The sequence below is a fragment of the Vulpes lagopus genome, chromosome 10, assembly GCF_018345385.1.
Source record: "Vulpes lagopus strain Blue_001 chromosome 10, ASM1834538v1, whole genome shotgun sequence".
NCBI lineage: Eukaryota > Metazoa > Chordata > Mammalia > Carnivora > Canidae > Vulpes > Vulpes lagopus.
The window spans coordinates 96,842,205-96,854,327 of record NC_054833.1 but is presented as its reverse complement, the minus strand read 5'-3'; the positions used below and the strand labels follow the sequence as shown (position 1 = coordinate 96,854,327).

Genomic DNA, 12,123 nt, shown 5'->3' with positions numbered 1-12,123 from the left:
CAAGAAAGACACGGGGGTCCACTTCCCCCCCAGGAAGAGAAAACCCAACAAATTCCAAACTGAAGAAGAGCAGGGAGAAGAGGCAGGTGAGGGCAGAGGGTGGCACCCTGGATGTCCGTGCCCCCACCCACACCACCACACGCCCATCAGATGGGCTGCAGCTTCCATCTTCATAAAATAAAAGGGTCGGTCAGCTTGAGTGGCTGAAGCGGGTGGTGGAGCCAGCGGGAGGGCTCCGTCCTTGCTTTACTGCTCACCAGCTGTAGGAGTTTCGTGGGGCTGCTGTGACAAAGTGCCATGAACCCCAGGGGACCTAGAGCAAGAGAAATTCATCTCAGAGTAGTGGGGCCAGAGATCCAAAATCAGGGTGTCCCCTCTTCCACGCAGATGTGCCTCCATCCACACACCCTATGGGAGGTCCTGGTCCTTCCTTCTTCGGAGTTCTTGGCTTGTGGATGCAGGGTTACAACCAGCTTCATGTGGCAGCCTCTCCCTGTGTATGTGAGGCCCCGCACGGCCTTGCTATAAGATTGCTGGTTGTCGGCTCTAGGGCCCGCCTCTGATCCAGCCTGAACTCATCTTCACTTGATGGCACCGGCAAAGACCTACTTCCAGATAAGGTCACATCCACTGATATCAGAAGTCAGGACTTGGATGTAGCATTTGGGGTACATAACCCACACCACCAGCAGCATGACCTTGGGCAAGGTATTAACCCCTCAGTCCCCCTCCTGTGTATCATGGGGATAGACTCCTAGGCCCTACCGGACCCCATCTGGTTCTAGAGTTGGAATCTGCCTTAAAAAAAAAAAAAAAGATTTAGTTACTTATTTTACAGAGAAAGCACACATATGAGCGGGGTGAGGGACAGAGGGAAAGGGAGAGAAAACCTCAAGCCCACTCCCCACTGAGCAGGAAGCCCCATGTAAGGCTTGATCCCGCGACCCTGAGATCACAACCTGAGCTGAAACCAAGTGTCGGCTGCTCAGCCAACTGAGCCAGCTAGGTGCCTCAGGATTTGCCTTAAAACAAGACTCCTCACATGGTTTCTGCTCACATTTTGTTTGCAGAGCACTCGATAGGTTTTAAAAGACTAAGTTCGGGGCTTGGCACAGCAGAAGCACTTCAGACATGTCAGCCATTATCTCTGATCTTTGTTTTCCTCCATTTCGTAAACCCCGAGAACACCTTCCATGTGCACTGAGAAGTTCCAGTCACCACACACAGCAGGGCAGAAGTGCATGAGGCATAATCCCTGCCCCAAGGAACCCAGAGCTCAGTGAGAAAAACAGCCACATGCAGTCTTTTAAATGTGGTCAGATGGATGGATCCATGTGATGATTGGATTTTGCCAGGTTCAGCGGGCCCTGAAGTGCCAGGTAGGATGTGGTGCCTGGTGGGGAGCCTGGCACCAGGGCCAGTTCCTCTCCTCACCAGCCTGATGCGTGGTTGCCCAGGCAACCAGCCGATGCCCGGGAGACAGCGCGCGGCCACCGTGCCCGAGTTCCCACTGTTTCCTTGGAAGCAGTAATGACTGTGGAGAGACCGCCTCCGGCGGGCATGTAGGGGGCTGAGTGCCCAGGCTCTTCTCTTTCAAACAAATTGTCTGTCTCCCCAGGACCTGGCTTTCCAGGCAGGTGTCAGCTGGACACCCAGCTGCAGTCATCCTGGAGCTGCTGTGGGGCAGCCCCGCGTTTCGGAGCAGGTGCAGCCTCCATCAAGGCAGAGGAGGCTCTCAGGTGTGCCTGCCAGAGCGGCTCGGTGGTGGGCCATGAGGACCCACAGCTGCACTCGCTCCCAGGTCCAGCTCTGGCTCTTACTTGTCATGTGACTCGACTGCTCCTAGCCTCAGTTTTTCTCCTCTGGAAAATGGGCCTAATTACATCATGCACCTTGTTGAATGGTTGTGAAGATTCAAAAAAATTAGTTTATATAAAGTGCTTCACACAGGGCCTGGCCTATGGAGAGCACTCGGAAGTGGGAACTGTTATACTCTCATGTCACTTGTCACTGATGTCATCATGCAGGGTGGTTGTTCCTGGAACGCGGTAACCACTGAATAAGTGGTAACCAATATTACTGTGTTTTGTAACTTTGTTAGCTTTACCTGCTAACACAATCCATGCTTTACCTGCCAGCTAATGGGGGATGAGGGCTAGGCCTGTGTCTCGTTTTGTGTCCTTTGTCTTACTCCCAGTGCCTCCATGGAGCCACTGCCCAGAGTAGGCATCCCTGCACTCCTCTTGAAAATCCTGAGTCCCTGGAGGGTAATCAGTGATGAATCCATCTGTCAATTAATTGTACCAGCAGGTAACAGCTCGGTAATTGTATTGGCTAAATTAGCATCTCTTTGCACGTCCACAGGGGGGCTGAGAGGTTTTGAGCCATCTCAGGTTGATGGTCAAGACCTGAGAGCTTGGGCAGCCCGGATGGCTCAGCAGTTTAACGCCCGCTGCCTTCAGTCCAGGTATGATCCTGGAGGGCCGGGAACGAGTCCCATGTCGGGCTCCTTGCATGAAGCCTGCTTCTGTCTCTGTCTCTCTCTGTGTGTCTCGTGAATAAATAAATAAAATCTTAAAAAAAAAAAAAAAAAGACCTGAGAGCCAGGGAGGCAGTGTGGGGGGTGATACGCATGGGTCAGTAACAGGCCAGGCTTGTATCTGAAGACAAAGTGATGATCTTTGATGCCAAAAGGGTTTTTTTTTAAGATTTTATTTATTTGGGCAGCCCCGGTGGTGCAGCTGTTTAGTGCCGCCTGCAGCCCGGGGTGTGATCCTGGAGACCTGGGATCGAGTCCCACATCAGGCTTCCTGCGGGGAGCCTGCTTCTCCCTCTGCCTGTGTCTCTGCCTCTCTCTTCGCTCTCTCTGAATGAATAAATAAATAAATCTTAAAAAAAAAAAAAAGACTTTATTTATTTATTTATTCATGAGAGACACACCGAGAGAGGCAGAGACACACAGGCAGAGGGAGAGGTAGGCTCCTTGCATGGAGCCTAATGCAGAACTCAATTCCAGGACCCTGGGATTACTACCTGAGCCAAAGGTAGACATTCAACCCCTGAGCCACCCAGCCATCCCTTAAGATGTAGTACCCAGTCACTCTGGAGGACTAAGAAGGCCAGCGGCCTAAGCGTTGGGGCCCCCAGAAACACACTGTTTAGCAGAGATGAGTACCTACGTGGCCCCGTAGCGAGTCATGAAGGAATGAGGAGGTCAAGGGCCCCTCTCTAGGAATCAGAGAAGCTGGAGAAGTTGCCCAACCAACCAGTCTTCTGGGTGTGCAGGGGACATTGGGGGACACCACCCTATAGACCTGGGAGGGAAAGTCAGGGGAGCAGGACAGGTAGGCAGGGTGCTACTTACATTCTGGCCCCAGAGTGTTGCCTGAGTATGAATAGAGGCAACGAATGTGTTACTCGTCCTCTGGGGACATTGGTGACAGGGGCCCCGAGGACCTTAGGACAGCACTGCCCAGTGGAACTTTGTGCAGTGACGTGAGTGGTCCTTCTCTGCGCCGTCCACTATGGTAGCCACTGGCCACTTGTGGCTGTCGAGCACAATGTGGCCAATGGGACCGAGGCACTGACTTTTTCATTGCATTTCATTTTAATGAAGTTAAATGTAAGGAGTCACATGGGGCTAGGGACTTTGGGCCCGGGCAGCACAGCTTTGGGCCGTCTACTGGAAAGAAGTTCTAAAAGCCAGTCCGGTTCCTCCCTGGCTCGTTTTTCTCGGCAGCTCCAAGGAGCTCCCGGGCCGCCTTTCCTTCACTGACGGGAGGTGGGAGCATGCGTGCTTGTGCGAACCTGAGCCTCAGAGGCTGCGGCAACCAGCAGAGCAGCCCCATCACCGGGAGGCGCGCTTCCAGCACATTCTGAGTCACGCCTCTCCTGGTAAGGGGCACACTCCCGGCGACAGCTCGTCTCCTGTGGAGGAGCCGACAGGCTCCACTTTCCCAGGCCGGAGAACCCGGGGCGTCTGTGGTTGCCTCTGCCGTGGGAGCGGTTGCCGGAGAGATGGCGGATGTTGCCCAGGTAACGTCCCCTCCCTGACGAGCAGAGGGTGAGGACTGCAATGGAGTGACTGACTGGCTCTGGCTCTGGCTCTGTCACACAGGAGGCAGGAGGCTCTCCCCGCTGGCTCTATTGTTTCGGGAGCTGGAGGGGCTTAGTCATGGATGCCAGGAGCCCTGCTGAGTTCCATGTCCTCTGGACCCCTCACTCCTAGGACTTGGTAGGTGACAAGAATGAGAGCTGCGGGTTAGCCAGGAATGGGGCTAGGAAGAGCCACGGAAGCCTTGGGCAGGATTTGGTCTGACCTGACATTGCAGATGAGGCAACTGGAGTACAAGTAATAGGCCCTGCGTTCCACGAGCACTGGGGCTGTCTGCTTTGCTCGCTGCGGGGATCCTTGTACCAACACAGTGCTTGGAGGAGAGGGCTCCTGGTCATTTCTGTTGGATGGTTGGATAGATGATGGATGGATGGATGGATGAGTACACAGGTGGATGGCTGGGTGGACAGGTGGATGGATGAAGTAGAGCTTAGATTTGGACTGAGGTCCTCTGTTGCAAACTTGCACTCTTGACCACTAAGCAGTACTGTCTCTGTCCAGCATCCTCCCCTACCTGCCTGAGTTGGGGGGGGGGGTTTCTTAAACACTTTAATTGAAGTATGATTTACACACCTTAAAATCCACCAGTTGTAAGTGTATGATTCAGTGATTTTAGTAAATTCAGAGTAGTACAGCCATCACCACAATCCTGTTTTAGAATATTGCCATCATCCCAGAAGATGCCCTCATGTCCCTTTGCAGTCTGATCCCTGTTGCCACTACCCAGCTCCCCAGTCCCTGGCAATCAATGACTGTTCCACCTTCTGTCTTTATAAATTTGCCTTTTCTAGACGTTTCATATAAAAGGAGTCCTACGATATGTGGTTTCCTCCTGGCTCCTTTGACTTAGCATCATGTTTATAAGGTTTGTCTATATCGTAGCACATATGAGTAGATCCATCCTTTTTACTGCAAATACTAGCCCACTGTCTGGATAGACCACATTTTGCTTACCTGTTCACCAGCTGACGGACATTTGGGTGGTTTCCAGTTTGAGGCTGTTAGGAATAATGCTATGGATGTTCATGTACATGTCTTTGTGTAGAGTCTGTTTTTATTTTCTCTTGGGTCAATTTCTAAGAACAGAACTGCTGGGTCGTACGACAAATTTATGTTTAATGCTTTGAGTAACTAACAAACTGTTCTCCAGTGGTGCTGACTACTGTGTGTTGCCATCAGCACCACGCACAGATCCTGTTCCTCCACATCCTCACCGACACTCGGGATCATCTTTTCGGTTACAGCTAGCCTGATGAGTGTGAAGTGGTGTCTCTTTATGGTTGGAACCTGTATCTCCCTGATGGCTCACCTTGTTGAGCAGCTTTCCGCATGCTTACTCCTAGATTGGCTTTGGCTGGAAAAGCCAGGGGTTGGCAAACTTCTTCTCTAAAAGGACCAGATAGCAAATATTTGGGGCTTTGCAGGCCATGTTGGATTTCTATCATGAGTTCTTTGGATTTTTTTGCTTCACAGCCCCTAAGAACATTCTTGGCTTCCTTCCCCAGAAAGGAGCAGGGGGCCAGGTTTGGCCCCTGCCGCACTTTGCCAACCCCTGCTTTAGGTCCCTCACAGAGAATTCCAGGGCCCCTGCTGAAAGAATCCCAGTGGCCCATGGGGTCCACGCTGAACATGGCCGAAGGTCACCCCTGCCTCCTGGTGAAAGGGCTCCAGGAGAGGCTCCTGCAAGCCTGGCCATCAGGGTTCCAGAGGCATCCCAGTCCCAGCCCCACAGTGATTCATCACCAGATGAGTTCATCAGAGTTCCTGGGATGAAACCTGCTCATTTGTCACCCCAGGTGGAGTGAGTGGGTCCCTGGGGGTCCTGGGCTGGTCTCCCTCTGTGCTGTAGCTGCTCTGTCCCAGACCTTAGAGCCTCTTGTGGGTGCCAGCAGCCTGTCCACCCCCCATGACTATGATTTCACAGCCCTGCTCTCCACCTGCTGCTCCTCCTGGCCCCTCCCGCAGCTCCTCCACCCCCTAGTTGCCTGGCCTCCAGCTCTCCAGGCCTGGTGGACTTGTCCTGGCCTTCACTGTATGCCACCAGGCATTCTTAACCCCCTTCATCACTGTGTCTCCTGACAGATCTACCCCTCCTCTCCACTGTCTGCACTAGCTCTGACAGATGTGATAGAGGGAGACCTTTGGAATTAACCAGAGCCGATTCTGACTCCTGAATTGTCCCTTTCTCGCTGTGTGACCTTGGGCGGGTCGTGCCACCTCTCTGGCCGTGAGAGTGCTGTGTAAATGGGATGCTAGAGTCCTGTAGCAAACCTTGCAGATGTGCCCCTCAGCCACTCCACTCTGAAGGCTACTCCCCCACGACTACATGTGACTGCCTGGGGGCATGTTCTTTTCTGGCTCTGAGAGCACTTTGTACTGGGCACAGTGCAGCCAGAAGTACGGCAGTGTCCAGGGGGCTGGTGGGTAAATGCTGCAGCTTCTTCACTCCCTGGTGGGGGAGGGGTAGTGCACAGTCTCCTCGAGTCCCCACAGGATGCACAGCCACCCACACGGTGGTCATGATGCTTGGCAGCACCCTGTTCACGATGGCCTCCCCCTCCCCACCCTGCATTGCTTTACAAATAAAGAAACCATTTGCACTTGGGTTCTTGTCTTAGGGTCTACTCTGGGGGCTGCTTAGCCTTGGCAGGTCCCCAGCTTCCAGGGTTACAGTGAGGATGGAGTGAGGTGATGGCTAGAAGCGTTCACTGTGGTGCCTAGTGCATAGTATGTGCTCAGGACACATTGGCCCTTGTGACAAACCCTGGGACTTTCTGATTTGGATGCACCCACAGGACCTGGGGATGCCCATTAAGTAGGGGCTCAGGCATTCGCAAGAGAGCTATTGTCCTTCCCCCTCTAAGGAGGTGTGTGTTGGTGAGCGCTGAGGGTCATGCTGTGCAGGGGCCCCTTTTGCCTGACCTTGCTGCCTCAGAGTCTTGGTGATGTTTGTCTGAGTGTGGAGGACTGCGGACAGCACTTGCGGCCACCAGCAGCCCCCCCACTACCACCACACCCCACAATGCATTGGCCATATCTGGCGAAGTTTCAACGAGGGTCGGATGGAACTATGTTCACCAAAGATTAATGATTGCTATTTCTAGGCTGTGGAACTTCGGAGGCCCTTTTTTCACTTACCCTTTTCTTTGTGCTTTTCAACATGGTTTACATTTCTTACAATGAGCAGGCATTATTTTCACAAAAAAGAATGAAGTCATTATTCTTTCAAAGGTAAATAACTTGCAGCTGATCAGAAGATAGGGCCCTTATGGCTCAGACCGTATTCCACTCTGGAGTCTACTGTGGGAAGATGAGGATATACATCATGTGGTTTTCTTTGGGGCTTAATATACGGCAAGTTTCTGTGACCATTTCGCAGCCATTTAAAAATAAAGCAATTCTCTGGGTGTGGAGCAAAACCACTGTGTCCAGGACTCAAAGAAGCATTCATCTTCAGGGATGGATCGGGTTCTTGCCTTGGGAAGTATCTCCAGGGTATTAGACTTTGGGCACTTTGTGTTTGCACCAGACCAGGCAGTTCGGAGGTGACAGTGCTCCTGGCTAATGGTGACAAGGACTGGGGCTGGTTCCTGGCCCCAGGAAGCCTCACAGAACTGGGTGTGTCTTGTCATTAAAATCATGGACTCAACAAATGCTCGTTGTCACCATCATCCCCACCAACTGCATATTTACTGTTCACTTAAACACCCTCTCCTGACAGTAGCTATGCATGTCTTCTAGTCCTTGTAGGATCTAAAATGATTGACAAGTCAATGTTTCTCGTGTTTCCTCTCCCTTGCCTGAAGAAAATGATGCTGCTTCCACTCTCACCACTTGTTTCCTCTGCCCTGCTGCTGCCCCTCAGAGAGGGCTTGTGCCAGTCTAGTTCTTGATGAGGGATGGTGACCGGCAGAGCACAGCCAGACCAGGAGGGAGAATAAAGAGGCTGTCGTGGGCAGGCAGGCAGGCTCGCCAGCAGGTTAAAGAGTGGTAGCAGGGGACAAGCTACATTGAAAGATTGGTGCTGTGAGGTGCCTGGGGGACTCAGTCAGTTAAGCATCTGCCTTCAGATCAGGTCATGATCCCAGGGTTCTGGAATGGAGCCCCACATTGGGCTCCCTGCTCAGCGAGAAGTCTGCTTCTCCCTCTCCCTCTGTCTCTCCACTTGTGCTTTCTTTCTCTTTCTCTCTCTCTCTCTCTCTCAAATAAAAAATTTTTTTAAATGATCTGGGATGATGAGGGAAAACAGACTTTGGTGTGAGTTAACTATGTGGGTGATGCTGGTGATAATGGTGATGATGGGGCATGCATTAGCAAGTGAGAGACTGGAAAATCATGAGTTTGGGAACAAACAGGAGAAAGAAAGTGGGATCCTATTTGCATTGCTGTGGGCTGTCCCTTCTATCCTTTACAAGCTTTTCCATAGAGGGAGGTTAAGAATCAGGATTCCCTTCTTGTGGCCAGTATCTGTTCTGCCTGGACTCTGCCTTTGAATGTGACTCCTTACAGAGAGTGGACCACATGGGTCCAGAGTTTATAAAGGTCATCCCATGAAAGACGCTGCAAAGTATTTTCATGCCTGATTTGCAGAAGAGGAAACTGAGGCTCAGTGAGTGATATGCTTTATAGGAGGAACCGGACCCATCTGACTCCAGAATCTACCGTATGTTCCACACAGAGGTCTCACTCAGCACAGTTAACTGCTCAGGTTGATAAGGAACAGCTTCCCTCAGATACCTCCTTGAAGGCACTGGGTTCCAAGACCACTTTGTAATTCCAAACTCGGAAATGGATGGTCAGGGAGACCCTGGCAGCACCGGGGGCCAGTGGGGGACCCTGACCTCCTCCCTCCCCACTCCCTCATTCAGACTCTGGCTCAGAGATTATGACTTGTCACCCTGGCTGGCTGCTGGCGCGGTGACACTAAACTTAGGTTTTCCCCAGGGAGCAGAGCACTTAATGAAGGAGTTCATCCAGTGGAGACTCCCAAGCAAGCCAGGGCAGCAGTGGGGCAGGCAGCTGCAGAGCCGGGAGGGAGTTTGGCTGGGACCTCCGCCTTCTGAGGGCTGCTGTTTCCATGATGTCAGAGAGGCGGAACTCTGCCCCACATCGAGGGAGACAGCAGCCCTCGCCCCAGTGCTTTCCAGCTTTGGACGCAGCCCTGAGCAAAGGTGAGAATGCTCGTCTTACTCACCAGGCGGAAACTGAGGACTGCCTTCTCGTTTCCTGGGGGCCTCTGGGCTTGTCACCACCTGGCTGGAGTTGGATTCCTGACCCCCAGCCCATCTGTCCTTTTTCTTAGCTGGGCTCCACTCTCCAAGGGGACCTCTTAGGACCAGGAGGAGGGAAACCATGTCTCCAGCTCTGTAGACCCTTGAATGCTTCCACTCTGCATGTGATGCTTAGGGAATGCTTTTGGCAGACGTGAGCCTTTTCATTCTTTTTTTTAAGTCACTGGAAACAGTGTGGAGATTTCTCTGCCAGTGTCCAGGAGGCCTGGTTGTTTGCAGGCATAGCCTTTGACTCCGGGCAAGACTTCTTTCTTTGGGAGTCCGTTTCTTAGGAGGGAGCGGTCCACAGCAACGGCTTCTCAGGGCCTTCTACGTCCTAATGTATCTGTTTCTTTGATCATCTTTTGTCTTCCACCATGAGCACATCAATAACATGTCTGTGTCTCTTTCTGTCTCCCAATCAGAAAAAGATTTACAAATATAAGAAAGTCCTGAGTAACCCAAGCCGTTGGGAAGTTGTGTTGAAGGAAATCCGAACTCTGGTGGACATGGCCCTGACATCCCCCCTGCAGGATGACTCCATCAACCAAGCCCCACTGGAAATCGTCTCGAAACTGCTCTCAGAGGTAAGACGTTCCTCCTGTTTGATTTTGCACATCGCCCACCCCTCCTTCCAGTTTTCTTCCTTTCCCTCTGCTGAGCCCGGTCCTATACCAGGCAGCAGAATTGGACCTGAGTTTACTCTGTCTCCACATTGCCAAAGGAGGCGAGCAGCCTGCGGGAGCTGAGAAGGAGGTTTGCTCCTGTGCCTGCAGCCGAGCCACCCCAGGGGTGTGGCAGGAGTGAAGGGGCAGCTGTCACCACCCTGCCATGCCCCACTACAAAACGTGGGGTGATTGGTCTTGGGCCTGAGGCTGGGCTGGCGGTGATGATGGTGAATTTCAGTGAATTTCAGAGTTTTCCAGTTCATGCCCGAGCCAGAGCACGTCTGGAAAACCCCCAGACCGCGCTTCCTCCCTGCCCTTTGGCGTTGGGGCCGGTTGCTCCACCCATGTCTGTCATCCCCCCCCTGCCCTGGCCTGCATTAGCTCCAGGGGCCCGGGCAGCAACGACTTTCTGCCCCCATCACCCCACAGAAGCAGAAAATCCGGCAGCGGTTTTCGCAGCTGGCACTGCTCTGCTTCACCAGGTGGCCCCATGCTAGGGTGTGTGCCACACCGGACACTGGCCTGGGCATGGGGATGAGGACAAGCCCCTGCCCGCCAAAAGCCTGTGTTCCAGCGGGGACAGACAGGGGTGTGGGGGCTCAGTCAGTGTCAGTCACGCTGTTGGCGGAGACGTGAGGCTGCTTGGAAACACTGTTTGCTCTGTCCCAGGCCCTATTCTCAGCTCCTCACAGATACTAATGCTCGTCTCAGTTGTTTGCCTGCCTGGCCCCCTGGAGACACTGCATTGATGACTCCTGATTTAAACTCTGCGTGGCCACCAGAGTGATCCTTCTGTCCTCCTCCCCTGGGAGGGGCCCCTGCTCTCCTGGCACCCCCGGTTTCCTGGGTAGTTTCGAAACATCCCCCTCTGAATCCATACAAGCTCCCTCTGCCTAGAACCACCCCTTCCTCTGCGGACCCAGGCTGGTTGCTGCTCATCAGCCCAGGAAACTGGCCCAGACCTTCCATGTCTGCTGAATAGAGGGTCCCTTGCCCTGGAGGCAGGTGGGGGGAGGAGGTAGAAGGTGAGCGGCAAAGGTGGTCGCAGGTAGAGGAACAGAGGACGTGCTCTCAGGTGTGAGGCAGCTTTATTTCACAGAAGAGTGAAGACTCGGGCTTTGAAATGAATCACACTCAAGGTCTGGAATTTGAGACCAGGGTGGGTGCTGTATACCCAACTTTGAATCCTGGCTTCCCACTCTGAGCAGGGGCTGGCTGCTTACCATCAGCAAGCACCTGCTGTGTGCCAGCAGGTGTCAGGTGCCATGTACACAGCATCTCGTGTGGTATATCCTCTCTGAGAGATGGGCCTGGCTGTCTCTATTATACAGGCAAGGAAACTGAGGCCCAGAGACACTGAGGGACCCACTAAGGAAGCAGCAAGACTGGAAATGCCCCCTGAGGGCTCCCTTGCTCTCACAGCAAGGCCATGTCACCCACCCCCTTCTGCCCCACCAGCCCCACCCCCACCATCACACCATCCTTAGATCAGGCTCGCTGTCAGGACGATGGGAAAGGTGGCAGGCAGGCCAACCTTCAACAGCAGTGATTTCCCATCTTACATGTTTCATCTGACCGCACGCCCACAGGCCTTTGTGTCACTTCTCAGGCCAAGGTTTTAAAAATCATCTGATCCCCAAGCACTAGGGTGGAAAGATAAAGGCATTTGAAGGGGAAAAGAAAAGAGGAAGAAGCTTGCGTCTGTTGTGTACCTACTGTGTGTCAGGCAGGGGGTCAGTATTAATCACCCTGCCATTTGGTAAGGGACAAGAGCTGGGGCTACAGCCCAGGCTTAACACCTCTCTGAGTGACATGTTTTTTGAATACATGCTCTGTGACCACTGCTTCGGCAGGCATTGAGAGCTGATACTTTACACTTCTCCAGGGACCCTGTGAGGTAAGTACTAAAATGTATAGCCAAGTAAACAAAGGCCTGGAGAGGCTGTCACTTGTCCAGGGTCACTTGGATGAGTGATGGGCCAGGATCCACGCCCAGGTCTGTCTTACTGGAAAGCTCACGCTCTTGTGCATAGATGGGGCATAAACCTGGATTGGTGAAGACTTTCTGGTG

General features: G+C 52.9%; 1 protein-coding gene across 1 annotated transcript in view; it reads left to right on the top strand.

Moving 5' to 3' along the window:
- The window catches only part of LOC121499956 (c-Maf inducing protein), a 229,222-nt gene that overhangs the window by 167,640 nt on the left and 49,459 nt on the right, over positions 1 to 12,123 (top strand). The window contains exon 4 of the mRNA XM_041771256.1: positions 9,810 to 9,971. Coding sequence (XP_041627190.1) covers positions 9,810 to 9,971 — 162 coding nt within the window. The remainder of the gene's footprint in view (positions 1 to 9,809; positions 9,972 to 12,123) is intronic.